The following is a 21,613-nucleotide window of genomic DNA, read 5'->3' on the forward strand; positions in this document are numbered from 1 at the left end:
TTAGATAATTTTGTAAAGTATTCAATTTGATTTTGAGCAGCCAAATACTTACTCTGCATGTTTGTGTCATTTTGCGTTCAAATTCGGTTTTAATTGGATTGTGTTTATCCAAAAGTACTTTATAGTCCTCCTGGAGCTTCTTCAGTTTTGCTTCAACCTTTTCAATGTCCTTCGGTGAACCATTGTCCTTTCGCAGTTTTTCTAACTCCAATACTTTGGTTGTATACAAATCCTTTGATTTTTGTACAGCAGCTGTTGATGATTGCATTGCCTGAACACATTCCAGAGTATGGGATTCCTCTTCTTTAACAATTTTATGTTTCTTGTGTAATTCATCAGCATACTTTGCCACATCTTTCACCAGTTCTGTGAGTTTCTGAACCATTTGTAAGTGCAAAGCGGAAAGCTTCTCTGCGGATGTACGTAAAATCGTCCATACTGGAGCAAATGTACTATTCAATGTGCCAGATCCAGCCTTGTGAGCTAGTTTGGTCATTAATTTGGAGTTTTGCTCCTCGATGTTTGATTTCTCACGAAAAAATTCAGATAGCTCTTTGCTAGCCACAACACCGAACTTCATGTTGTGGTATAGAACATCAAAGCCATTGTTCTTTTCCCCCTGCACAAAAACCATAATATAAATAAAATTAAAGTAATTCAATGATCGTAGGAACTTACCCAAAAATAGTCGTTAAAATCTACCGTCATTTTGACTGTTCTTATTATAGAATAAGTGTTGAATGCTAAATGTATTTAGAATGTATAAAACGTTCAAATTTATTGTAATTGACGTGATCGATAGACCAAAGACTCTCGATATAAAATTAATTCAATATTTCGAGTATATGTGTGTAGCTATAGCATTGATTCGGATTTTTAATTTAATGTAAATTGTACTAAGTTTTTATTTGTTTTGTTTTCTTCCCCATGATTGAATTTTTTAATGCGTTAGTAACCATTTCTGTCGTTTTTTGTTTTTAGTTCTTTATTTAGGTGAATTGGTTGTCGGGTTCCTTATTGTTTTTGTATCCCATTTAAAAACAAATTTTGAGTAAAATTGATTGAAAGCATGTTTAATAATAATATTAAAAGAAATATTGAATCGGTATTATTTGTTTGGTAAATTTTCAGAAGTTCAGATTTTCTGAAAAATAATACTGTTGTTGTTTTATTTAAGAAGTTCGAGGAATCTGAAAATAGAAAAATGAGATGATGAAATTGAATAATGTTCTTTAAGGTAGACGGTCAAAATTAAGATGTACAAACATATTAATGAGCTGTTTAATTAAATTATTTCACTATCACATTTTTGGCAACATGGGCAACGAATTCGGATTATTTTACTTTGCTTCCTTCTTCTATAAAACAAATTATATTCAACAATTCTTTGCCGTTAGGTAAAAAGGTCTTAAGTCAAACAATTGCAATTGCAGCTATACGAATTCATCGATATTCACTTGAAGATATAAAAAAGCAATTTTGGGCAATGGACAATGTTTTGCAGATGAAAATCATCAACATCAAGTTTTTTCAGAAGTTGGAGACAGTCAGAGAATGTTCATTACACGTAAACGTAACATAATAAATTACGACTATACATACATATGTTGAATTTGTGGCGTTTGAATAAGGAACAAAGTTTTTTAGACCTTGGTGTTATATATACTAGACTAAAAATTAAAGTCTACTGATCATTATAAATATATTATGAAAAAAGCTACCAAAACATTTCGTTTCGTCAAAAGATTTTCCCCGAGAGTTTTGTGATCCATATGTTATTAAAATTCTCTATGTTTCATTTGTTAGGCCAGTTCTTGAATACGCTTGCGTTTTATGTGCGCCATGGTATTTTTAAGAGTTTATGTTCGGTTTATCTCTGCCATGACAGACTTTTTTATCATACCTTACCCTTGACAAATCCCAGAGAGTATATTTAGGTCTTCTGTATAGCTGGTGTATTAAATGGAACGATTTCAATTCCATCTATTTTTTGTCGATAGTATTTCAATCTGAGTCAAGTTAGCTTAAGTAGAAATTTATCCTTTAGGTCTATTATTAGCAGATCGAACTGCCACTTAAACAATGAATCAGTAAATTTAACATATAACAATCTCAAATCTGTAAGATTTTTTTTTTTTTTGGTTTGCTATAAGTAGTTGAAATTGAAAAAATTTCAAAAAAAACCATCAACTCAAAACTTGATAGTCTACAAAAAGCCAAATGCAACATTTAGACGGCTACTAAAAATAAGCAAAGCCAAAAGTTTTGTAGAAATGACATCCAAAATCAACCCAAACACCTCCACTGCAAAAATATGACAAAATATCCGTGTCCTCACCGGTGACTTTACTCCACGTTCTATGAATAATATAGACAGCAGCAACAAAATATCATACTTCCAGTAAGCATTGCAAACCTTTATATAAACTTTTCTTACCAATTCTTAGAAGAAAAAACAAACGCCTTACAATTCTTTTAAACACTACAAACAGCTAACACAACTGCCTAGAGAATTGAAGACCCAATAACTTTCATTGAATTTGAAAGCTGTCTCAATAAAGTCAAGGGAAAGACCCCAAGTAGAGACAGGATCTTCTACCCAATGCTAAAAAAACCTACCCATCGAAATCAAACACAGAATCATAGCCCTCTACAACAGAATCCTCAGCAACCATGAAATCCCTGAATCCTGGAAATCTGCAACAGTCATTTCTATTTCAAAACCCAAAACAGATAAAAATAAAATTAAAGGTTACCGCCCCATCTCGCTAATCAAATGTTTGTCCAAAATAATGGAAATGGTAATTTCAAAACGTTTGTTGTGGTTCGCTGAAACGAATGATCTTATAAGCCTCAATCAAGTTGCGTTTAAGCCCAAAGAGGTTGCATTGACGCTTTGCTTCACATCGGCTATGCCATTTCAAATGCTCTTTCAACCAAGAAACATATTTCCATACTATCTTTTGACTTCGAAAAAGCTTTCGACCGTATAGGTCCTCATACTATATTAAAAAAGAGGCTGGGATGCGACCCACACTGATAACTTCCCATCCAGTCTGTCGATTTGTCTTGCTTAAAAGTTTGTCTATATGTACTAGTATCAATTTTACCAAATTTGCGTACTTTTTTTGTAGATTTATTTTTTTATGAAAAAACGGACTGTTGGATTTTTATATAAAAATTACTTAATATTGAAAACAATATTTTCTGTAAAATAAATAAGTTTGAAGTCAATATCTAAAATTTTTGGAAAGATATTTGAGTCGAAAATCAATTTTTACCAACTTTTGTTAAATTTTTGTAGGTTTTTAATTTTTTGTACAAAAACTATCAATTCGTTTTTTTTTTTCAAAATTTTACTGAATGTTAACAACAATATTTTTTGAAAGATAAAAGTAAATTAAAGCCAATATCTCAAAATTTTGAAAAGATTTTTGAGTCGAAAATCAATTTTTACCAACTTTTATGCATTTTTTTAGGTTTTTATTTTTGTAAAAAAACAGTCAATTCGATTTTCCTCAAAATTTTACCGAATGTTTAAAACAATATTTCTTATAAGATAAAATTAGTTTGAAGCCAATATTTCAAAGTTTTGACAGATATTTGATCAATCAAATCAATTTTTACCAACTTTTGTTATTTTTTTTTTCGGTTTTTAATTTTTTGTAAAAAAAAACTATCAATTCGATTTTTTTTCAAAATCTTACTGCACGTTGAAAACAATAGTTTTTGAAAGATAAAAGTGAATATCTCAAAGTTTTGAAAATATATTTGAGTCGAAAATGAATTTTTACCAACTTTTATTATTTTTTTTTTTAGGTTTTTATTTTTTGTAAAAAAACTGTCTATTCGACTTTTTTCAAAATTTTATCGAATGGTGAAAACAATATTTGTTATAACATAAAATAAGTTTTAAGCCTAAATTTAAAGTTTTTGAAAAGATATTTGAATCGATATTCAATTTTTACCAACTTTGAGTAATGTTTTTTTTTAGATTTTTATTTTTTATAAAAAAAACTGTCAATTCGATTTTTCTCACAATTTTATCAGATTTCAAAAACATTATTTTCCGTTGCTGGAAATTGTTTTGGAGATGAAATTATATTTTAGTCGTTAAATTTTGGAGGTGACAAATTTTTTTTTCAGTTTTTTTGATTTATAAAAAAAACCGTTAGATATATTTTTTTCAAAAAATATACTTCTTTGAGATCCCGTTACAGTTTATTATATAAAATTTAATTCAAGTCTCTAACGTTTTTGGTTCGTAAGATATTTAGGGTTAACCAAAATTTTCACCTTTTTTTTAAACTGCTATGGTAAAAAAAACCACCCACGCAATTTTCTTGAGAGCACTTTCTGCATCTTTCTGTCTTATTATCTGTATAACAAAATTTATTTGGAGTCGATATCTCTTCTGGTTCTTGAGCTATGGACAACGAAAAAAACGTCGCGAACGTACGTACACACGCACGCACAGACATCTTTCTAAAAATCTTTTATTTCGACTCTATTGACCTTGAAACGTCGAGAAATGTCAAAATTTTCAATTTGACAAATCGGACCCATTACAATAACTTCCTATGGGAAGTTAATAAGCTCATAAAGTGGGGTGTTTGAAGCAGAATATACGGATACATAAAATCATTTTAACAAACAAAAAACTTGTGGTAAAAACTAATAACGTCTACTCTTCCGCAACAAATAAAAGCAATGTACATATTAACGCTCTTTCATACATAACCAAAACTTTATGAATTCGTACTCTGTAAAATGTACGAATCGAATAAAACAATCGTCTAGTACTTTTTCTATTTATCGAAAAGATTTGCCGAGTCTTGAAGTATTTCTTATGAGATTTGTCAAAGCAAAAATACAAAAAAATCAAAACAAATCACAATCACATTCGTTTTTGAACGCTAATGACATTCGGAAACGCATTGGCAGGTACGAAAAATCTTCTTATCCGCATTAGAAATAGAGAGTACAAAATATTCGTTTTTGAAAATATTTGCTTTCGAAAAGCATTACGGATTAGGGCTCCAGGCCATGTTGGAATACTCGGAAACGAATATGCCGACAGTGCAGCGAACTCAGCCAAAAATGCACCTGTACTCACCTTCAACATTTTGACCAAATCCGATCTCCTCAAGCATACCAGAAAGATATCTTCTGCAAAAAATAGTCACGACTGGAGCCTATATCAGCATCACTACAAGGATATAAACCCCTTAAAATGTACCCTACTAACTGTTCGAAACAAAAAATAACCAACTTCGCTAGACTTCGACTTGGACACAATACTGCTTCCCACGACCCTACAACCTTATCCACTTGCAACACCCGCCTTGATCTAATATATATTTTGGTATGTTGTCTGTTGACGCAGCTCATAACAAAAAAAATTCAAAAATATTCCCGTATATGAAATCCTCAAAAATCATAGCTTTACAAATCTAAATAATATTACGGAGTTTCTCAAAAAAGCAAAAATTGTAACTTGAATTTTCAAACAAAAAAGCCAATAGTCTCTGCAGCTATGTAGGCTTGTTAAATTGTATATTAGCTTGTAATTTTAATTGCTTGTTAATAAATATTAATAATAATAATATATACTGTAAACTTAACGTATTTAATAAAATCAACCTAAGAATGAGCCTGACCAATTTCATCAAAATAAACCGCCTCTAATACCAGGCTATAAGTACCCATCCAAGATATATCGAAAAAGAAATTATAACGAATCTTTGAATTCGTTGATTTCGACTTTTGCTCCAATTCGACCAAAAGTCGATTTTTTTGTATATTCTTTTGATAAAAGTCCATACATTAAAGCTTACAGTGATTTATTGAAATTTTGTTTTTAAGTCATAAGCCAGCTTTTCATAGCACCGCGTCATTTGTTTATATATGAAAATAAACTTGAAAATCTACCTTTGTATTGGTTTTAGGAAAATTCTAAAAAAAAAACAGCCAGTAATTTAGGATCCTCTTAATGCGGTTTTTGACATTTGCACTGAAAAATCGTGACCTTTAGATATAAGGACCAATAACAGCAGCTTTAATAGAATATCGGCGTTGTATATCTTTTATTACAACATATTTTCATTTATAGATTTGCATTAGTTGTATTTTAACAATACCCACAAAAGGTACACTGGGACGTATACTTAATTTTGTATTTTATTTGTTCATTAGATTTTTAAAGATTGTACTGCATTTTAAAACTTGTCCTTTTGCTTTTGTATGTGATTCACTAGTTTTTTTTTTTTTTTTTTATTTTTTTTATTTATTTCTTTATTTCATTTGAAAAATACTTAAAACTATATAAACTTCAATCCATAGTTATATAAAAGTACATCAATTTTAAGATTATTTACAAGAATGAAATAGTTAAGTACAATCTGTTGGCCGAAGACAAGAAGCGAAAGTACTATGCTATATAAAAGATAATTACAATTATGTTATCGATGGGGATGCGATAAAGATATAAGAATTTAATTAAATTAAAAGTTGGAAAAACAAATCTTAAATAATGAAGGAAAAAAATTATTTAGAAAAACATTATTTAAAAAAAAAATAAGAGCAATAATTTCAAAAATTTAAACTAAGGGAATTATCAAGTTTTCAATAACATCAAAATTAGATAAAAATACTGACAGATATACTGATTTAACTCGCAGTAACATTGTAAAAGAGTGAAAAATGTGCTTTCTTGATTGTGGGTACTTTGACAAGATAACTGGAGTTCACACGTAAATTACAGTTTTCGTAGATCCTGGAAGCATTGTAACCTGAATTTTCAAAAAAAAACTTTTAAAACCTTGTAGAAATACAAATGCCTTAATGGTAGCAGTTCCAGATTTTTAAAAAACCCAAAGCTAGGAGTTAGACGATTAACCTTACACAAAATACGAATTGAATGTTTTTGTTTTATAAGTAATGGTTCTAATTTATTAAAATGTGTTCCACCCCAACAAGTTATCCCGTACTGCAACTTAGATTTAAAAAGACCGTTGTAAACTAATTTTAAAACTAATAAACCACAGTATTGGCTGAGCAGAAAAATCTGTCTAATAACATTAGTTAAAAAATTCTTAACAGATTGTGCATGGTCTTTCCAACTTAACCTATAGTCTAAAGTTACACCCAAATACTTAAAACTGTCGACTCGCTCAATTGAAAAACAATCTGTGGCGCAACACAGATTAGAATTAAAAGTTATAAAATGATGATCAAAAAAACAGGAATGCATCAAACGGAATCTTTCGCAAGTAGAAGAATGATATTTTAAAGGCATATCACTACAGATTTTACCCATAATATTATAGATCATAAACTTCGTTTTTTCACTAATGACCAGTTTATGAAGATTAAACCAATTACGCAACAGTTCTAAGTCGTGGTTAACGTCCGAATAAAGGTTGAAGTAACATTTACTGTTGTACGTCAAAGCAGTGTCATCGGCAAACGCTGTTATTGTGCCCTTCAAAGGTTGCAAGAAAAGTGAATTCACAAAAATCAAAAACAAAACTGGACCTAATACAGAGCCTTGTGGTACACCAACGTTAATGAAGTTTTTAGCACTTAAGATATTTTTAATTTTAACTCTTTGACTACGATTATGCAGATACGATACAAACCATTCATGTATATAACCTCTAAATCCAGCATTATATAATTTCTTAAGCAAAATGTCATGGTCAACCATGTCAAAAGCTTTGGTAATGTCTATAAATAGTGTAGCTGGTATAACAGATTCATTAAGACTTTTATAAATTTCACTGCATAACTTTAACAAAGCGTCTTCAGTAGATCTACCACTTCTAAAGCCAAACTGTGAGTCACTGAAAAAATTCGTTTTGTCTAGAAAAGACAGCATTCTAGATTTGATCCCCTTTTCGAAAACTTTAGAAAAGACTGATAAAAGAGATATAGGTCTATAATTATTTAAATTCGTAGCATCGCCTTTTTTATGTAAAGGGATAACGACTGCAGTTTTCAAAAAATCAGGAAAGATACCTTTTTGTATACTTAAATTGAAAATGTGAGTTAAAACATCTGCAACTAGAAAAGATATTCTTTTCAGAATATTACTAGATATATTATCGCACGACTTAGAATTCGAATTTTTTAGTGACTGTATAATTTTATTTATTTCAAAAGCAGACAAAAATTCCATAAAAAAAGTTTGACTTTGAATGGGTTCAAAAGCATTGACATTGTCACATTGACAAGCAATAGAATTATTCATTGCTGTGGTACGAATAGTACTCGTAATATTTGAAAAATAATCATTAAATACAGTGGCAACTTCAAAAGGCTCAGAAAAGGACAAATTATTTTTACTAACTACAATATCTGAATTAATTACGTTTTTGTTCAGAATCTCATTAACAACTTGCCATTCTTTTTTAGAATTACCCATATTATGGATAAATTTGTTCCTATAATAAGTATCTCTTTGAAAAGGTATATCATTTTTAAGTTCTTCACACAATTTTTCGTAACACTTTTTCAGTCTAGAGTTGTTGGGATGTTTTTTAGAGCACTTAAAAAAGTAATTTTTTTTTTAATTTTTTTTAAAAGAGCATCTGACATCCACTGTTTTAGATGTTTGTTTTGTTGACGTTTTTTAATCTTTTTGCTAGATGACTCTATGTGAAATTGAAGTCTGTTAAGAAAAAACATAAAGGCAGTAGATGGATCATGTGCACCATAAACATCATCCCAAAACTCAAAAACTAAGGCCGATTTTAGTGCAGTGTAGTCAATTTTAGTTAATTCATTAGTAATAGGCGGCTTTTCTCTGGACACACTGTGATCAAGCTGAATTGTTGTTAAAAAGTGATCATTTATATTAAGATCAAAGGTAGTCGTTTTATAATTTGTAGAATTACTTCTATGTAATCTTATAAATATATGATCAAGACAAGTACTTGAATCTTGAACTACACGCGTTGGCACATTAAGCAAAATTACCAAACCAAAAGAAGACATAAGTGATAGATAACTATCACTTTCAGATGAGGTGGTGAGAAGGTCAATGTTCAAATCACCGACCACAATCAGATTTTTGCACTTCTGATTTTCTAAAAAGCCAGAGAATTCATCCAGAAAGGCATTTACAGAGCAAAAGTTAAATCTATAGGCACAGACAAAACAATAGAAAAAACCAGAAATTTCGCATTTGACACTTATCAAGTCAGCACTGTTCAAATTTGAACATTTAATTGTAATGTTAGATAAATTATTTCTATGAAACACTGCGACACCTCCAGCAGCATATGTATTATTACATGTTGCAACAAGATTAAAATTAGGTATAGAAAAATTCGAAACTTCATTATCAAAAATCCAGATTTCGGAAAGAAAAATTAGATCTGGTAAGTGAACCAAAGAAGCAAGATGAGTTAAAAAAGTATCAAAGTTTTTACGAATGCTACGTATATTTTGATGGATTACAGAAAAACCAGAAAAAGACAAAGTTAGTTAAGTAAATCCCTGTGTCCAACGAACCCTCCTTCCACTGGTCCAATCGACAATAATAACTGCTACACGACTGATTTGAAATCACCGCTCTAACACTTCCGTTTTTTAATTTTGTTTATAGCTAAGAACCAAACATTTTTAGACTCTAAGACCAAAAGTTATAGTTGGAATTTGTGTGCGAGCTTTATTTTATTATTGAAATCCTGCTCAATTTATATGAAAGGTATTATAGTTTGGGTATAAAAGGCATAACTATAAGAAAACCAGATTTTGTTTTCTTATTTGTTTATAACTCTGGATCCCTACTCTGTAATGCGTTTCGAAATATCTAACGCAGATAAGAAATCTAGTACTTACGGAATGACAAATCCGCATTCGGATTTTGCGTACCTGGCAATGCGTTTCCGAATGTCATTAGCGTTCGAAAACGAAAATTTTGTTTCTACACCAAGAGAGGTAACGAATTGCAATTCGAAGGTCGTTTTTAAGGAAATAAATTCCATTGCGAAAAATGTGCATACCAAACAAAAGCAATTCGAAATTATGGTGGAATTCGTATGACTTGAAGGAAAAAAAGTATACCTTGGCAAAAGACAAATTTCAACACAAAACACGAAATGACTACGAACAAAATCAGCTAAAACTTTTTAAGCTTGAATTAAAAAGAGAGATGTGGCAATTGCAAAGCAGTGAAGTGTAAAAAAAGTCTACGATAATTCTCAAGTGATAATAATGACTGAATTTTAATTTAATTCTTTGTGATTTGTTTTGATTTCTTTGTATTTTTGCTTTGACAAATCTCATAAGAAATACTTCAAGACTCGGCAAATCTATTCGATAAATAGAAAAAGTACTAGACGATTTATTTATTCGATTCGAACATTTTACATAGTACGAATTCATAAACGAATCTAATAGCAGATTGGAATTGGATTGGCTTTCAAAACGTATTACAGAGTAGGGCCCCTGTTCTTAGATCTCATTTTGATATTCAAAACTTAAAGAACAATATGCGCATCAATATCTTCTCTTAAATCCTTGCCTCATTTTCTAATGCACTTTGAACATGTTATTGGTAGTAGTTACTACTTTAGTGTGTGCAAATTACATATGAAGATAAAAACTTTTATTAAAGTTATTTTGTCGGCAAAAAATTTAATTTTGATATACACTCCACTTCAACGCACAAACATTTTTGAAAATACTTTGAACATTTGTTTCAAATATTATTGGTTATTGTGCAATCTTTTGATGCTTACTACTCTCTTAAGATGTTAAGAAGAGAATTTCAAAGAAATTCAGCCCAATTCTAAATGAAAATTCCCAGGGAAATATTTCCCTTTTCCTTATCTCATATTCTAAACGAAAAATTCACGGTAATTTTGTTGCCTTTTCTCTTTTCCCTTATTATAAACTAACTTCGAATGTGGGAAAAAATGCTCCGAGAAAAAAGTAGGCATTCTAAATGTCAAAAGAAGGGAAATAAAAAATGATTAAGATTTTATTCATTTTTAAAAACAATAAATTTAAAAATGTTAGTTTTTTTAGTTCTAAAACAACAAACAAGTGCCAGCTTCAAATTCTCTTGTGGCTTCCAGAAAAGAAGCAAGGAGGAGGTGTTATTGTTTTGGAAAATGCTTTAAATTTACCTGGGCCACCAAAAAAAAAACATATCAGAATGGAAAAAGGTAAATGTTTTAAACGAAAGTTCGATAATTTATTATTAAGAAGTGCGTGTTATTATTTTAGGTGTGGAGTGATCAAAAAAAAAATATGTTAGAGCTAAGGCTGCTACAAACCTTAAGGCTAAACAGAGAACAAAAACTTTCCGAATATGAACAGGCTACGACTTAATTCGAATGAAAGAGTCGATAGAAGTTGTAACAGCAAAAACTTTTATCCTGGAAACAAGAGAAAAGGGAAACAAGGAAAATGTTCAACCTCACGAAAACGAACCTGTAGTTGAAAGATGTATGACGAACCAGAAACAACACCAGTAAATTATACAACGCAAAGGGGTTACCCTCGTCCGAGTACAAGTGGTACAAAGAAAAGGACTGCCTTAGAAGCTTTTGATGAAGAACTTAAGACTCAAAGGGAGTTATGTGAGGCTGTCAAAGGTATAGTTGAAGAAACTTAAGAAATTAGAAGAAACACCACATAAGTTTACCGAGCTCTTGACAAAATGTATGAATTAAAAAAAAGTAATGAAGTTTATTTCGCCATAAAAAAAAGAAAAACTTAAGGAAATTAAACGACACAACCGATGCATAGTGCAATTAAGAGTTCAAGAAATCGAAGATAAAATTGAAAGTAAACGTCGGCTTCTTGAAATAAAAAACTAAAAGCTCAAGTTTTCAAGTTGCCGAAATATACAGCCTTATCACAGGCCCCGTCGTAATAGATTCGTAGTACGAACCCCGAAAAAAAGTATTATTGCTTCCGTCGTACTCAAAAAAATTTGCTACGAAATTCGGAGTTCGTGAAAAGTGGTATCACTAGCCCCGAATGAATAGGAAGTTTGGCAGTTTTTTCTACGAACGGTTATTTTGATCGGAGCTCAATTGAAAACGAAAAAAAAAATTTAAGCGTGCGAAAATAAATTAAATAAAACATAAAATATATAAAAAGCATCATGTACTAAAAGTATTGTTTTAATGTGAAAGTGTTTACCTAAAGCTGTGGACAACTAATTAGAAACATTACTTGCTTCTCATTTCCTCATTCACTCTATCAAGTATGACTAGAAAAGCGGTATCCAAAACGGTGTAGTGCAAGCGTTATTACATAATTGTTTGAAAAAGCATCATTTGTGCATAAGTCTTTGCAAAGTACACAATAAAATCAAGGTAGAGTGTAACAAGTGTTCGTTCCAACTGGTTAACTAATTAGAAACAGTTAAATTACATTTGATTTGGGTGAAATAAAAATAATCTTTTTATTTTGCATTGGTAAGTAGAAAATTCTGAATTGTCTGCAAACGTTTTTAAAGAATAATTTTTAAATTTTGGAGGTGATAAAGAGTTGTGATCTTCATACTAGGAAAGCGATTCTTGAGCTCTGGAAGCTTAAAATGTCCCATAGAGCAATTGCATCTCAAATGAATTGCTCTGTAAAGAAAGTTTTCAATGCATTAATTACCTCGTAAAAAACGGGCTCGTAAGACAAGCTGCAAAATAGATCAAGCTATTAGTAGGCTGGCCAAAAAAGACCCAAAAATAAGCTCCACGGAGATACAACGCCAACTCTCGGTTGCATTCGATAGGGTTGCATGGTCGTGTTTCTCGGAAGAAAACATTAGTAACCGCAAGGTAACGTAGACTTAGAATAGAGTTCGCAAGATCACACGCCAACTGGACAACAAACGAATGGAAGTACAAAGTGTAGAGTGACGAAACTAAAATAAATAGACAACGACACCAAGCACACTGCTGGAATTACGAATCAGTTTTTTAGGGACCAATCGATAACAGTTCTGGAATGGGCATCATCAAGTGCTGACCAACATCCGATAGAGCATCTTGGGGCAGATGTTAAAAGAGCTGTTGCTCTCAAAAATAACTCCATCAATGATGTTCTTTCGAAGGTAAAATAAATAAATAAATTGGGTGGCGCGACAGTCCGTTGAGAACCAAGGCCTAGTGACTTACAACTCTCAACCATTCCTGTGTGCGAGTAATGTTGTCAGGAATGGAGGGGACCTACAGTTTATATGCCGACTCCGAACGGCTAATTTTGAGAAAGCACTTTTTCATGACAATAGTTACTCTTGGAGAATTTGTCAATTCCTCGCAAGAGGCAGTACCCGTGAAAAGACTTTAGATGGCATAGGCAGGGATCGAACCCAAGACCTCTAGCATGACAGTCCAACGCACTAACCATCATGCCACGGGTACCACAAAGGTATTAAAGATAATAATAAGCTGCTTGGAAGGCTATACCCGTAGAGCAGTGCAGGCGGCTTATTTCATCAATGGAACGAAGATGTCGGGAAGTTTTAAAACAAGGTATTAAAGATAAATATAAGGTAAATGATATTATAAAGTTATACTTTGTATAATAAGATATGATTTTTCTCTTTTTTCTAATTAGTTTTGCACCAATAAACGCTATGTTTTCGTAGAAACTGCCATACGAAATAAATGTTATGTTTTTGGAAATATTGTTTTAAGTTTAAAAAATATATTTTGAAAACAAAAATATTTTTTCAAAAAAAAAAATACAGATACTTCTTTAAAAGTGAATTCAATTTGTGTTTCTAATTAGTTGTCCACAGCTGTATATTTTTTTTTTTTTTTGAAGGCAAATAAAGTTATCACAAATAAAATTCAGTTCCAAAGGCTTTATGAGATGTTTCAAGAAAAACCTGAAATTGCCCAAGGATTTTTAAAAATCCCTAAGGGAGAAGTTAATTCCTTTTGAGAAGCAGTAAAAACAGAGTTAAATAGCCTAGGCCAACCTTCTAAGGACACCTCAGGCTGGAGAAAAGTAAATTGAATAGATTAGTTCGTCGTCTTTATTTATTCTTTTGCAAAGATTGTAACAGCAATATTATCCATCTTAAAAGACAAAAACAAATAGAACTAAATCGAAAGATGAAAAACGAGCTTTTATTTATTTTTCTTATTCTGACGCAAATCAGCTGCTTTTGAAACTCCGAAATTAGTATTTATGTGTGGCAATATTTTTTTAGATTTCGTTCGGGGCTTATGATGGAAATGTATTCGTATTCGTAGCGTAACAAAATTTTCGGGGACTCGCTACGAGGGACTCTGTGATAGGGGCGATTAAATTATCCTTCGCAATATTTATTTTTAAGTTTCATTGCCTTGTGTGATTTTTTTATTTTTATGATTTTTTAGTTTTTACAATAGTTGAATAGAATAGAATTTCGTTCGTTTGTTTGTTGTTAATTCATTAAAAATGTGTGATATCAAATAAATAAATGAATAATAAAAATTATGATAAACAACATTTGAATAAACTAATGAATGCTTACAGCCACTGAGGCAACTCCAAGGGATTCGCACTATCTCTTAAAGATCTTCTAATAGTCCTTGGTTTTACATAATTTACTTTCTTCATATTCTTCACGTAAAATCCTTGCCGCGATTGAAAACATTTTAAATCTTTCTTAATTTGAATGATGAAACTTGTTTTCAAAAATTATTTTTGCTGTCAAACAATACGGAACAGCTGATTCGAAAATCAAAATTCCCCATTCCCGATTTCAAACCACTCTCGGGAGAACTAGTTTCCCGAGGAGTTCTTTTCTCCGGGAATATTTAGAATTGAGTTGATTATGTAAAAACAACCACTAACCTTTCGCTTACTTGCAAAGCTTTTTATTTTTATTTTATTTATTTGAGTCAACTGGATAAGTTTGTTTTCCGAATTATTAGTTTTAAAAACTTGCTTTTACGTCGAACTTTTACTTCGCAAGTTGGAAAAAACTGACAATTTTATTTGGATAATTTTGTTCTTAAAATCTGAAGGAAAAAGTTAGCATCAACAGATGGAACACAAACTTTCAGTACTTGAAAACAATGTACAGTGCCGCTCACTTGCATAGCGCCCCCACTATGCAATATGTAACTGTATAGAATTCGGGTCTTTGAGTCAGTATACCGTTGCAATATTTGTATATTTTAATTATCTCATAAATTGCTCTCTCTGTGACCGAATTCATACATTGGAAATGTTCCGTTAAATATAGTTTTTGTTAACTTTATTGAAACTACTGTGAAAAACGTGGTTTTATTTAGGTTCACTTGAATAGCACCACCCCCTATATTATCAGTTTTCGTGTGGATTACAAGCCAGGTAGTTATTAAAAAATATTTTTCCATTTCTTTAAGTCATTTTAAGATAATTTCAGTCAAAATGGGTCGTGGTAAATCATTGGCAGAGAACGAGAAATCTAAAATTAAAGCTTATCGCGAGTGTGGCCTGTCTATTCACCAAATAGCTAAAAAAAACGCAACGAAGCCTCAAAGTTATATCCACATTTTTACTGAACGAGTCCAGCTATGGTAAAAATATGAAAGGCCGAACGTCTAGTGTCGTTAGCGCTGCTGACAAAAGAGCAATCCTGCGACTCGCGTCAAATTCGCATGATTCTGCCCCCAAAATAAAAGAAAAAAGTGGTGTCAAAGCAAGTGTATCTACCGTAAAACGGGTAATTTCTAATGCTACACACTTAAAAAGATTAAAGCTTAAGAAAAAACCACCGCTTAACCCATCCCGTAAAGAGCAACGCCTTAGTTTCTGTCGTGCTAACATGGCATGGAGTAAGGAATGGTACCGTGTTGTTTTCTCTGACGAAAAAAAATTTAATTTAGAGGGGCATGATGGATTTAACTATTACTTCCATGATTTGCGGAAAGAGCGGGCGGTGTTATGGTTTGGGGAGCCATTACTTGTTATGGAACTTTGGAGTTGCAGTTTTTGACTCCCCGTATGAACGCGCAATCATACATTGAGGTACTCGAGGAGGTTTTTCCTTCGATTAAGGAATTGTTTAGTGACTTGTCATGGAAATTGCAGCAGGATAACGCACCCATCCACAATGCCAGAGTAGTAAAACTAGAGCGCCAAAATGTCTCATTGTTAGATTGGCCACCATATTCGCCAGACCTAAACATTATCGAAAATGTTTGGGGGTGGCTTACTCGAAAAGTATATGAATCTGGGAAACAATATGGTAGTAAAGATGAGCTAATAGAAGCCATTAAGTGTAGCTGGGCCTCGATTTCACTGTCCTATATCAAAAACTTGTATGATTCCCTACCGAACAGGATGTATGAGGTTATTTATAATCAAGGCGGGACCACCCATTACTAATTTTTGTTTTTATTCACAAAATTAATGTTAATAATTGTGTTCCTCATAATTTAAATTTGTTTAAAAGTTTGAAAATATTAATAAATTAATTTTAAATGAAGAGGTGCTATTCAAGTGAGCTAAAATTTGATTCAAATTTTTTGAGTCACATCACTTTAAAATGTATATAAAAATAACCACTGTAAATATACATTCCATTCTTTCCCTTTTTTTACATAACTTAATAAACTTGATTTAAAAGAAAAAAAAGAGTCATTTTCATTACTTGTTTTAAAGATATTAAGCTTTAAACTCGAATTAAAGGGGGGGTGCTATTCAAGTGAGCGGCACTGTAGTAAAATAGTTAACGGGTTCAATCTCTGCATGTGTTAACTACAGTTCTATTTTTCGCGGTTACTGCCTCTTGCGAGGAGCAAACGAATCCTCCAGGGGCATTGTTCTCAAAACTAGACGTTCGGATTCGGAATACAACTATTGTAGCTTTGAGTTGTAAGTCACTAGGCCCCTTGTTCTCTACGGACTGTTGCGCCTTATTTATTTATTATTATACAAAATTTAAACAGTATTTTCAAAAATTTGTGTAAGTATTAAGTTGAAGCTGAGTGCATTAAATTGTTTATGGCCAACATGCTAACATTTCTTTTCTTTCCGCAGCAATTGCTGGGTTCTCACCGTATAATTTAAAATTTCAAAACTTAAAATGATTAAAACAACATACGTCTTTTACATCAATATAGTTATTTGTTCAGATGGTTTTATTTATAATTTCAATCATATATTTATGTACTAGTTTCCATGTTAATGAATACGTTTAATATATTTGTTTTACATTTTGTGATTCGTGTAAACATAAAATAAGTTTCTTATTTTTATCGCACTTAGGTTTCTATTATATTTATTACTAAGAACAAAACTTTCTCAATTTATAAAATTTCATGGCATTTTTAAATTAAGATCAATGATCCAAAAAGATAATATATATAAATACTTTAATTATAAAAAAAGTTATTCATAATTATTATTAAAAAAAAGAGTTATTTTTCTGATATAAAATTAAAATTATATGCATAGGTTTAAATGTAAGTTAAATTTTTAAGAAAATTTCATGATTTTACGGAGTATATATAATTTAAATTAAATTTAAAACATTTAATGTTATGTTAGTATGTATAATACATATCAAATATTTAATAACATTTATTTATATTATCTGGTTAAGAAGATACGTTAGATAGGCTGTAGTATCTTTGATTGAATGATAAATTACATTTCTTATTTGTAGCTTATCTTCGTGATTTGTGTGAGACATAGAAAGCTTCCGAAATTGCTGGGACAAGTGAAAGCAATGCTGTATATTCTCTGGTGAAACAAAATCTTCTGCAACTTTAATACAATTGTGTAGATTTCGGACTTGATGTGGTGCTCCGGCTGGTATGAAAACTGCATCACCTAGACACTGAGCAATGGGGTATCCTTCAACACCGTAATCATCGTAGAGCCGCTCACGTAGCTCGTTGTCCAAATACCAATTCTGATCGTGGATAGGATCATGATCGGGTTCAAGGCGAAAGCCTCGTTCAATGGTCACCCGATTAAGGAGATCTCGAATTTTATCAGCGTCTCGGGCCGAATAGATGTGCCACAAAGCCCCTGGCATTACTCCTGGCTGTCGGACTCTTCGCCGCGTCAGGATATCACAGCCACCACTGTCGATGGCACTCAATGCTGCTCTTATTTGATCCTTCGCCGATGCGTCTGTAGGTATTCCCACATATACCATTATATTGACGGCATCTGATATGTCCAAATGAAGATTAGTTGTACCTTTGTCAGGGTGAAGAGCCGATCCATAGGCATTGTACATTTTTGGTCCCAAATCTGGTGGCACAAAAATTGATGGTAATCGACTGGCAATGTTTAAGCCGCCCGTGCGCAGAGTATACTCTGGTAATGGCAAAGCACTCATTAGATCCCTAAAGCGGGTTGGAAGTATTTCTGCGAAATCATCACCGGGAGGCCAATCTTTAAGTTTCAATAACATTGGCTGTCCATTAGCGTCCAAAAGACGTTTGCTCACACACTGAAATCCCTCCCAAAACAATTTCATTGGCTGATTGGGCACCAAATTGCCAGTCATACAATTAATAAGATCATTCTTTTTATCTCCAAAGTCCTTACAAAATGCCTCGGGATGCCAGAGGCTTATGTTCAAAAATTTACACAACTCAGAGACCATTATAGGCTGACCACGCTTCCATGCCTCTTTAAAGAGAAGTGCATTGCGAGGATCACGAGAGTCGAGCAATCTCAAAAGCTTGCCGTTGCACAGCCAATCGTGAGCAATTCCTGGAAACATTTCTTCTGATGCTCGCATCGTCATAACTTTCTGCGGCAAGGCCTTTTGAGTACGCTTTTGTGTTAGAAGAAAATTGTACTCCTTGGTCACATCATCCTGCAAATACTTAGCTATGTTGTTCTTTGAACTAGAAGATGCCTCTAGTTTGAGATGCTTCAAAGTCGTTGAGAGTACTGTGGAAAGCGTACCTGCATTTTTGGATTCTTCAATTAATTCAGTTTCGGCCTCCACAAAAGAAAAGCAATCAGAAGGATTTTGTGGGTCTAATTTCTTTATTTTATTGAGATACTTTATTTCACATTCCCGACTATAGAATCGAAGATATGTGTCTCTGATTGTTTTATCAGCCAGTTCTACAGAATTCATCTCAAAATTATGGGCTTGGGTGGTTGAGCTCAGTGGGCAACCGCATTTTTGTGGTATTTTCCACAATTTGCAGGCTTGGTGCAATCGATGGGCGAGGAAATTTAATGCATTTCCTGGTATTATTTGTGTTAGCATGAGTTTTACCATTTCGTGGGGATCGCGCATTGCACAAAGAATCCAGCCGTATTCGTCGCACCCCCTCAGTGGTTTTTCGGCCTTTTGAATTTTTTTATTCTTTCTGTCTCTGTAGCAATCGAGACACACCCCAAATCCACACTTGTTACAAGTCCAATGGAAATTAAATAGAGTCGCCTCACAAACATCACAAATCTCACGGACCCCTTTGACCACTTTCTTCCATGCGATCGTTTTATTTGGCGACATGTGCTCATCTATAGCAGTTTGTTCTTCTTGCCATATGCGACAGAATTGATCACCCACATGCATCAGAATATAACGACTTATGTCTAAATCAATGTCTCTTGGAGGCGGTCCCAGCATCCAGGTTTCGATGTCATGTGGGCCAGGATCTTTGTTTGGATCAGAGAAACCGTCAACCACCAAAACACCTTTATCCTTATATCGCAATCTTCGAAAATCATAAAAACGACAAAACACACTGTCACTGCGAATTGACGCACATCGGCACTCTCTGCATTTGGATATTTTCGAGGAGAGCTTTAAGCACGGAATTTTCTGGAGGAAAGGTTCTTTCGTTTCCATAAATGTATTCATCATTTGCTGCTCTTGACGAGTTAGTGGATGTAAACGAGTTTTGTTTCTAGTTGTTGTTGACGAAAATGTATGACGCAGTCTTCTTGGTTTCTTCTTTCTTGTCGCCGCTGGATTACGCACGATTTTGGCTTTTTTCGGAACATCTTCGTTAGTTTCTTCTTTGATGTCATTGCCAGGAGTACCTTCTTCTTTTACTGTCGATTCTATCTTAGTTTCACTTTCTGGTTTTGTCCCGGTTGCAGATGCGGAAATGGAATCTATTGACGTTATTTCCACACCATTTGTAAGCTTGATTTCTTGCTGTGTTTCTGTTTTAATACTCAAGTCAGTTGTGGAAACAGCTACTACATCTTCATCCTTTTTTAACTCAATTTCATTCTGAATATCTGTGGGCTCTCTTTTTATTTCTAAATCAATTTTGTTCTCAAGTTGCTCAGATTTGATGGGAGAGATTTTATCACTAGAGACATTTGCACTCTCTTCCAAAATCTTTTTAAGTTCAGCCTTTGCAACCCTGTTATTTGGCCTACTTCTTGAACTGGCTATAAATTTAGGCTCTTCATCGGATGATGCTTCACGATAGTTTGTTTTACGTTTGGTGGAACGTTTCGAACACGGCTTAAGCACTCTGACTGGTTTTTCATCAGTATTTTCTATTTTTATTTCATTGTCGGCTTTGACCTCTTCTACTTTACCTTTCTTTCGTTGCCTGGGTTTCTTTTTTAACTGAATGGATGTACAAGGAAGTTCCGCTTCAATGTCGACGTCTGTAAACTCTGTTGCAATGATAGGTGTTGTCTCTTGCTTAATACGTTTCTGCCAATTGCCGTTGTCTACTAAAACTGGACCACGCTTAAGAGTGATTGTTCCCTGTCCATTAGTCTGGGTTGTTTTTAGTAGTTCCTCATCTTCGACTTTGATTTCTTCTTTCTTTACTTCTGTCTTAATTATTGAAGAATTTATGAAACTATTGTACTGAACAGTTTTAAGAATTGTGTTGATGGATTCTACATCATATGCTCCTCCCATAACTTGGGGTACATTTGGTTTTGCAGCACTACCATGTGCTGGAGAAACGTCAGGAGCACTGTTTTCAGAGCTTGTAGCAATTTCATTTTTATCTTGTGGAGACATTTCGTTCACCTTAACTTCTAACTGCGATTGAGGCTGGCAAGGACCAACGATTTGATCTGGAGCAATAGTCACAGACTTATTGGAAATATTACTTTCCTCTGAATGTTTGCCATTCTGTGAAATTAGAGCACCTTTATTTTCCACCAACTCAATGTGATTTGATGAAGCATTTTGAACAGCATTGCTTGTAGCGCAAGCATCTTTGTCTACTTCGGTATCAACTTTGTTATTGATGTCGGCTTTGGGATCTAAACTATTCCAGTCCATTTGAAAATGTTGTGGTATTAGCATCAGTGTGAGCATCTAATTTTTGTCCATTCGCTGAAATTGTGATATTTAAAATCCAGTTATATTTTTGAATTCGGAATATTTAATTTGATAGTTGATGCGAAGCGGGGGATGTGGTGAGTGAGTTTCGACGTTTTATCATTATAATTAGTATTATTTATTAATTACCGTAGAATTAAAATTAATATTTAATATTGTATTTCTGTTGCACAAAACAGTTTTTTTAAGGAAACACTTCATGTGTATTTTCTTAATATGAGAATATTCTTTTTCTGTTAAACCAAAATAAAAAAAGGTAATGTGGAGGCAAAAAGGCACAAACGATGTTATTTGATTTCATTTATTATTATTATTTAATTTACAGGATTTCTGAATATTATGATCGATTTTATTCATTTTAAT

At 32.7% G+C, this 21,613-nt stretch overlaps 1 protein-coding gene across 2 annotated transcripts in view; it reads right to left on the minus strand.

Moving 5' to 3' along the window:
* Positions 1-21,613, minus strand: part of LOC129942213 (F-BAR domain only protein 2) — a 107,010-nt gene that overhangs the window by 64,921 nt on the left and 20,476 nt on the right. Inside the window, exons 2-3 of one of the 2 annotated variants that reach the window (XM_056051069.1) lie at positions 679-1,190; positions 53-619 (exon numbers count right to left, since the gene is read on the minus strand). In XM_056051069.1, the coding sequence (XP_055907044.1) occupies positions 53-619; positions 679-708 (597 nt within the window). In that variant the 5' untranslated portion in view covers positions 709-1,190. Of the gene's footprint in view, positions 1-52; positions 620-678; positions 1,191-17,051; positions 21,245-21,613 lie in introns of those variants that run through there. The other variant, XM_056051068.1, reaches the window with a different exon arrangement.

This window comes from Eupeodes corollae, chromosome 1 (assembly GCF_945859685.1).
Source record: "Eupeodes corollae chromosome 1, idEupCoro1.1, whole genome shotgun sequence".
Taxonomy (NCBI): Eukaryota; Metazoa; Arthropoda; class Insecta; order Diptera; family Syrphidae; genus Eupeodes; species Eupeodes corollae.